Source organism: Colius striatus, chromosome 8 (genome assembly GCF_028858725.1).
Source record: "Colius striatus isolate bColStr4 chromosome 8, bColStr4.1.hap1, whole genome shotgun sequence".
In the NCBI taxonomy this organism is placed as follows: Eukaryota; Metazoa; Chordata; class Aves; order Coliiformes; family Coliidae; genus Colius; species Colius striatus.
Window position 1 is genome coordinate 1,638,978 of NC_084766.1, and position 7,593 is coordinate 1,646,570.

General features: G+C 51.2%; 1 protein-coding gene across 9 annotated transcripts in view; it reads right to left on the reverse strand.

Moving 5' to 3' along the window:
* Positions 1-7,179, reverse strand: part of PPP3CB (protein phosphatase 3 catalytic subunit beta) — a 50,355-nt gene extending 43,176 nt beyond the window's left edge. For all 9 annotated transcript variants that reach the window (XR_009819180.1, XR_009819179.1, XR_009819181.1 and 6 more), the window contains exon 1: positions 7,003-7,179. Coding sequence is in view for 4 of the 9 variants with exons in the window: in XM_062001174.1 (XP_061857158.1) it covers positions 7,003-7,072 (70 nt within the window). In the remaining 5 variants the exon portion in view is untranslated. The remainder of the gene's footprint in view (positions 1-7,002) is intronic.
* Positions 7,180-7,593: the final 414 nt, after the last annotated feature.

Genomic DNA, 7,593 nt, shown 5'->3' on the forward strand with positions numbered 1-7,593 from the left:
GTGGTGCTCCGGTGGCAGGGATACCCCAAACGGTATCCAGTGTGTCCACAGAGTGATCCCAGCCATCAACAGAACCCTGGTGCTCTGTGAGAAGACAGGCCAGGATCCTTCCTTTTGGCAGCTGCTTTATGACCACCATGGCATAGCTGCCCGTGGTGTCTCTGTCCTTTGGTCAGGTTTGGCTTTTGGTTTGATAAATGCCTTGCTGTTAGAAGAATCATAAAGCCTAACACCTGGCACATCTCTGAGTCTGTCCCTCCCAAAACTACACGGAGGAAAGAGACGTAGCACCCATGACTGCTATGAGGACAGAACATATCCAATTATCCTTCTGCATTTGACAGAACAGATTTGAAAAGCCACAGCACAGAGACATCACAGATGGTCTATGGACCAGCAACCTCGAAAATATTAGTTAAGCCCAAGCACACAGCAGCATCTACTTGAAGCGGAAAGCTAGAATCAGTGGCTGCCAAAAGATAGGAGTTAGTCTGTTTACTCCAAACAGGAAAGCACAGGTTCAGCAGAGCAAACTATGGTATTTTTCCTAAATGCCACAAAAACTACCCCTTTACTCAAGTTCCCTTGAATGCATGCTGCCTGCTGTATCAACAAGCCTTCCAGAAGCAAGGAAAAAATGACCCCTTGACCTAGAAACCCAACAAGAGCACTGCAAGGACTATTTGTTTTATCCTTATTTACCATGTACTTGCAGTTCTAAAAGTTCCACAGGATCTTAAACCTCAGATGAAACTACAGCTATCCCCAGTGTGCCACGGGGCACTCGGCTCTGACGCAGCCAGAGGTAACTTGGCTGATGCTTTTAGAAGTTGCTCTCAGTAAAAATACAACTATTTGTTTGAAAAGGATTTAAAGATGCTCCTCCCTCCCATTTAAACAGCCACAGCATGGTATGCCAAGGGATTATTTAGCCCTTAGGTGTGCTTCTGGCATGGGTCTTTCCCTCCCCATATTCCTTCTTTTCAAACAGGGTGGCCTAAGGGTTTCCTGTAGAGTTTCATCCAGACCATCACTGACAGGACTATTTTTCACTCTTTTATCCAGATCCTGAATAGACACTTCTACAGTTTTTCTTCCACCTCACCTTATTGCTGTGAATTCCCTATTTTTCACTACACATTATCTGAAAATGTTCCTTTACATTCATCTCTGGGAAACTCTGTGTATGAAGCATTGCTCCTTGTCAGGGGGAGACAGGAATCTCAGTTGTTTCCTATTCAGCTTCACCCATTAAATGCCACTCACGCTGTGAGCAGTATCTAACCCTAGGCACACTCAGGTACCCCGTTCTCCAAGGCTCAAATCTCTCACCTTTGTTGCTCTGCCTTGCCTGAAAGCCACTCTGCGACTCTGATCTTTAAAGAGCAAAATGAGGAAGGGGAGGCAAAATAACCAGATGCACACTAACATGAGGTGCACAGAGTGGCATGATGGTGCACTCTCTTTTTTCCAGCCTGATCTTTGCTAACCCCTAAACACCTCCCAGCCTGTTTGCCACTGCACTGACATTTTCAGGCTGTTATCCATACAGACCCTAATGCTTCTTTCCTGAGTTCACTGCCCTTTCTGTTTAAGTGAGAAATTGCTGCTTCTAGTCTGCCTTTATCAAAACACCACCTCCTGCAGCTTCTTTGCCCAAGCACTGACAAGAGCTTCCCCAACCACCTCTAAAAGTTTACTATCCTGAGTCTGTTATTTACCTGTCACTTTGTTTTCCAATTCACGTATCAATACATTCTAAGACCGAAGAGGACAGATGTTAAAACCTCTCTCAACCACAGAAGTCTATTGCCTATTAGCATCCCTTCTTTCCTAACTAATTGGATCCAAAATGGGATGTTTCCTCTTTCCTTACTTCAGAGGCTCTGATGAAGGGACCTGATGAATAGCTTTGCCTGGATCAACCAGTTCACTGGCTCTTCCAAAAGATTCTATCAACTTCTCTTGATTTCCATCTATGAAAACTATACCATCTCCTCTTTAATGCTGTTTTGCCCCGGGGACATAGCTAGTCCATTCTCTCTTCCAAGTGCTAAGAGTCTGCTTAGATTAATCTCACTGATCTACATGTCTCCAGTTCAGCCTCGAGCTTCTTTAAAAATGCTGCTGTGTTCCACTTCTCAGACTCACAGGATGAGTTATGCCACAGGCTATGGAAAATAAATCCACAATTTTGCACCCAAAACCCCCAAAGAATTCCTCTAGAGCCACTAGACAAACATCTTCTGGTCCTGGGAGTTCTTTTTTTTGAACATTTGCTTTGTTGATATGCTCTGAAAGCACTTACACTTCAATGAGACAATTCTTGGGTACCACTCAGCAATAAGCAACTCATGTGTGAAGGAGTCCTTAGTTCCTTAGGCAATAAACAAACACGTAAGCAGCTGCCAGATTTTTCTGCTCTGGCCTTACCTTCCCAGGCCTCAGCTGTCAACTTGCCCTGCTGAAATCCAGACAGGTTTCCATTTTTGGGTGGGTTTTGGGGGGTTTTGTTGTTGTTATTTCACAAATTCTTTCACTCTAATCATGTTCTAAAGAAAAAGCACTCAGCCCAGTCAGACAGCAGCTTGTCAGAACTCAGTTCCATCCCACTGTCTCTCTCAGTAAAGGATGACCTTTTCATACTCTCTTTACTCTACTGCTTTCCTGGATCACTTTAGAATCATTTCTGACCAGCAGCACGAAGGGATTCTAAGTGCCTTACAATGTTTTTCAAGCATCCTTTGAGCTGCCTGCAAGCATTTATCCTTTTACCTGACTGTTCTGGTGGTCTGGGGTTCTCTTTTCCTTACCAAACTGTGAATTTAAAATACTGATTTGTTTTTCACTTAAGTGGAAACTTTTGTTAAAAAGTAGCTATTAGTGTCTTAATTTAGGACCCTGCTCCAGGCTATGAGTTACTTCTGTCTGGGGTTCTCTGCCCGATGAGCCACCATCTGATATCCAGAACGACTGGCTGATAATCAGACTGCAGCGTGACTTTCACTCGAAACAAAGGAATACTGAAGCCTCCCCATTTCCAGCAGAAGTCCTCACCTTCAAATTTGGCAAAAAAACATAAGCTCAGCATGGCAAGGTGCTGTGGAAGGCTTCCCAAAGCCCAGGGCAGCGCTGGGGAGCGCAGAGTGCTTCCAAGCACAGCTTTGTGGTGTAGCTACTCACAGCTGGGGCAGAGAAACACTGGTGCTTTGCCCTCAAATGAAAGCCAGTGAAGGCTCATCCTTGCCATGCCCAGGACCGCTCTACCAGACCACCTGAGCTTACAAGCATTTCTCTTTTCCTTCCCAGCAGTGAAGAACGATTTACTGCCAGGTAGGGAAACAGTTGTTTCAGTAGGAAAGATAGGAATTGACAAATCTGAAGTGTGAAAGCCACTGAAAGGTCAAGAGCACTGGCTGAAGTCAGCCAATTATCATCCAAAGAGAAAGGCAAGTCCAAGCCCCAACAGCCAGGTCCAGCACTCAAACACCAACAGCAGCTTCCAGAAAAAAGAGATCTCTCTTTATCCCCTCCTGTGATTTTGACAGAACATAATAGAGAAAAATGCTATCTTCCACAAGAGAGCAACTCACTAAGCAGTGTTCTTCAAAGGACAAAGAAGGTGCCTTGGAGAACAGGGAAAGCAGACGACAGGTCTGTTTCCATGTCTCAGTTTAAAAAAGCAGCAACAAAAGGCTCGCCACAAGACGCCTTTTGGGAACCAAATGCCACAAACTGGCTTTAGACAGTTCCACAGCTAACCCTTCATTTACAGGGAACTCTCTAAGTACAAATTACTCGGGCAATTTAAAGCTGAGCCGTGAAAAGAGCAAATGTGAGCTTTGTACAGGCTTATGAAGCAACCAAGGGTCTGTGCTGGTACAATTCACCCTCGGGAAGGCCCGTCAGACCAACACAGCTCCTGTACAGACCACGGATTTAAAGGCATTGCTGTGCTTATTAAACACATGTCTAATATGAGCCTTGCACCTGGTAACTTTTCAGGTATTCATCTATATATGTGCACTTCCCACAAACTGCTAAATAGGTCAAAATGTAAAGGAGGACACATCCTAACTATTGCCATCCCTTGTTAGACTATCTTAGTTACCAGCAGTACCATCCCAACGTTTCTTCTTGGGTGAGCATTGCTTACTCACTTCTGCAAACAGATATCACTAGTGGTATGAGATTTAGCTTCTCATGGCCTCTGAAATTTAATGGTTCTGTTATTTTTTCTCTTCCAACAATACAGATAAAGAATGTAAAGCTAAACCAAAAGCAAGTCATTAAACAACGCAAAACCCAGCAAGCATTAAGTCCTGAATTCACATTTCCTCCTCAAAAACCCGACTGTATAGAGCAGGAAAGCTGAAGCATGGACCAACACACAGATCCAGCAGATAATACGACTGCATTTTTCTCTGTGGTTGCTCTCAAGAAGCCGAGACATCATAAATGAAACATCTCAGCCAGGAGAGACAGAAAGCCTGGGTGACCCAAGGATGTTTTTCCTGGGAACAGAACTGGCAAACACAAAAATGTAGCTTTTTCAGAACACTTGCATACCTTTTTTTTTTGCCTACAACGGGTCACATTAAACAAACACGAAATATTATTGCTTTATGAAGAGTCCCCAAACCTCATCCCAGTAAATAAACCCACCGCTATCAACAAAGAAGTGCTGCTTATGGAAAGGAGAGGCAACTCCTACAGCGATTCCTCAGCATCATGGGCGCTAAAGGTGTATGATATTATGCAACTATCTGAACTGTTGTCCTCACAGTTTCACCAGCACGCCTGGGCCACACATTTCCAGCACCAAAACCCAACACTTTGGGTCCCCTGGTACGCAGTGTTGTCTTGACAAAAGCAGAGAGCCCACCTTAAGAGAGCATCTCCACATGCCCAATCTGTTCATTGTGCAATAGGCAGGATCAGGGTGAATGTCTCTTAGCATATGAAAGACATCTGCTTGGGAACAGTGCCGTGACAAAGCCGTCACGTTCCTACGGGGCTCCAACAAACACGTTCACGTTGCATAGATGCTCCCACGTGGCACTGACATCACCTGCAGTCCTGCACCTCGGGGGTCACTGCCTACAAGATATACTTCCAACTGCACTGCACCTGAAGGGGGGATGGGGAACCAAGCCACGCTGTCCTTCAGACCAAGAACACAGACAGCTTGGCACAGCTGCCCGGGCTTTCTCCAGGAGCCGGTGATTCAGCACGATGGGTACGGACGGGACAGGTCAACGGAAGGAACGGAGAAACGCTGCTATATGAACGTTTAGCTGCTTGCAATTGTGTCAGATGAAGCTATCAAAGCCTGATCACCTCTACAGTAAGTTCTATGTCACCCACACCCACGTTCAAAGAAACACTGTAACCCCAGGCTGTAATCCTGTGGGGATGAAGCGAGCCTTAACCACGCTCTCAAACACCCAGACACACAGGTCACGTTTAACGAGCTGCATTATGAGTGATTGGAAAGCAGCAGCCTTTCCAGAACCTAATCGCTCACCATTCAGTTCTTTTACATTGTTTGAAGGACTTAATTTGTTACTGCAAATTACAGTAAAGGTACCAAAAAATCAGCAAGCCTAAACACTCCAGAGCAGCACTAACGAGGACGAGCTTCCAGGGGGCTGGTTCCAACGCCTTGCTACTTCTGCTCTTGCAATTTGCTCAAACACATCAACAGGTTAAGCAATCCAAAATGAGTAACAACTCACTGTGAGCAAAGCTTTCCAGCTTACTGGAAAACACGCTGATTTCCAAAACATGCTATGGGCTCCCAAGGCTTTAATTAAGACCTGCTGAACACAAAGGCATCCTTTTCCTTTCTCAAGCCCCTCTGTTACATAAGAAGTCAAACGAAGGCATCTCCACCCCCTGGAATTCAGCGAGATCGTGTGTTCCTGGAAACGTCAACCCTCAGAGCAGACTGTTCCGTGCACAAGCAGGAGTCCCACCAGCCCAGGTCTGCAATGCCATATGCCCAGGGCGCCGTCGTCACACGCAGCTCGGCATCAAAACCTCCACTGTCAAACCCGAAGGCTCTGCAATCTGAGCAAACAGCCGCCACCAATTCCTTGAAGCGTTACCTGTGCTGCCCTCTCCAGTGACAATTTAGATCTAAGGTGTGTATTTTGGGGTACTTCAGTTGTAAAGGGTTATTCTTTCCCCACAAGTACTGAAGCAACACACCTGACGTGCTCCAGAGGAGAAGGATGTTACAGCCGGCAGCGTTGGGGTCACCACACCACCTCAGTTTTACACACATGTGTCTGCTTTAAAACGTTTGACTCTTTTTTCTTCTTCTGAAAAGTATAACGTTCGACTTTTAAAGGCTTCCCCTGAGACCCCACTACCGAGACGGGCCACGACAAAATAGATCAAGGTGATTTATTTTCTTTTCAGAAGTGGGAACCTGCGACCAGCAGCCAATGGAAGGGGCGGCTGCACCTTCCCACTCCCTCTCCCTCGGCGCTGCCGGCTTCTGCAGTTACCAGCATCTCCTCCGCGCAGACGGTGCGAAACCTCCGCGGGGAACGAGGCGTGTGAGGGCGCCTGACCCCGGCCCGGGGAAGCCGGTGGCCCCCGGACGGCAGAGCCCGCACGCCCGTGCCAACGCCGCGGGGAGCTGGACGCGCCGGGCCCGCAGGCCTCGGGGAGCCGCTTCCCCCCGCGGCGGGCAGAGCCCGGGCCCCGCGGCGGGCAGACCCCCGGGCTCCGCGGCGGGCAGAGCCCGGGCCCCGCGGGCAGGACGCGCACGGCCGGCCCCGGGGCTCGCCGCGGGCAGGGCCCGAGCCCGGCCCGGCCTCCTCAGCCACCGGCGAAGCCCAGCCCGGGCACTTCCCCGCCCGCTCGGGGCCGAGCCCTCCCCGCCTCGCCCCCAGCGCCGCGGGCAGCCGGGCGAGCACCCGCTTGGCGCCGCTCCGAGCCGCGGCCCTTCCCCGCCCCCGGGCGCCCACGTCGGCCGCGGGGGACGCTCACCCTTGACGGCGCGCTCGCCGGCGGCGTGAGGCGGCGGCAGCAGCACCTTGCTCCCCTCCTTGGCGGACATCGCTGGGCGCTGCCGGGCTCCGGCGGGCTGCTGGGGCGCGGCGGCCGCCTTCGTCCGCCTCCTCAGCCCGGCGGGGCGCGGCGCGGCGGCTGCTACAGGCCGCGGGCGGCGGCGGCGGCGGCCCGGCGGAACATGGCGGCAGGCGCGGCTCGCGGCTCGGAGCGCAGCCCAGCGACGGCCCGCCTCGCGCCCGGCATGCACCGCGCCGCCCGCCCGCCAGGGGACTGCGGGAGCGCCTCGGGACGGGGCGGCGCGGGACGGGCGGGGAGGCCGCGGGGAGGCGGAGCGGCCGCGGGGAGGCGGAGCGGCCGCGGGGAGGCGGAGCGGCCGCGGGGAGGCGGAGCGGCCGCGGGGAGGCGGAGCGGCCGCGGGGAGGGAAGGGGGAGAGACCGCGGGAAGGGGCGGCGCCGGGCGCGGGAAGGGGCGGAAGGGGCAGCGGCCGCGGGAAGGGGCGGTGCCGGGCGGGGAGCGGCCGCGGGAAGGGGCGGTGCCGGGCGGGGAGCGGCCGCGGGAAGGGGCGG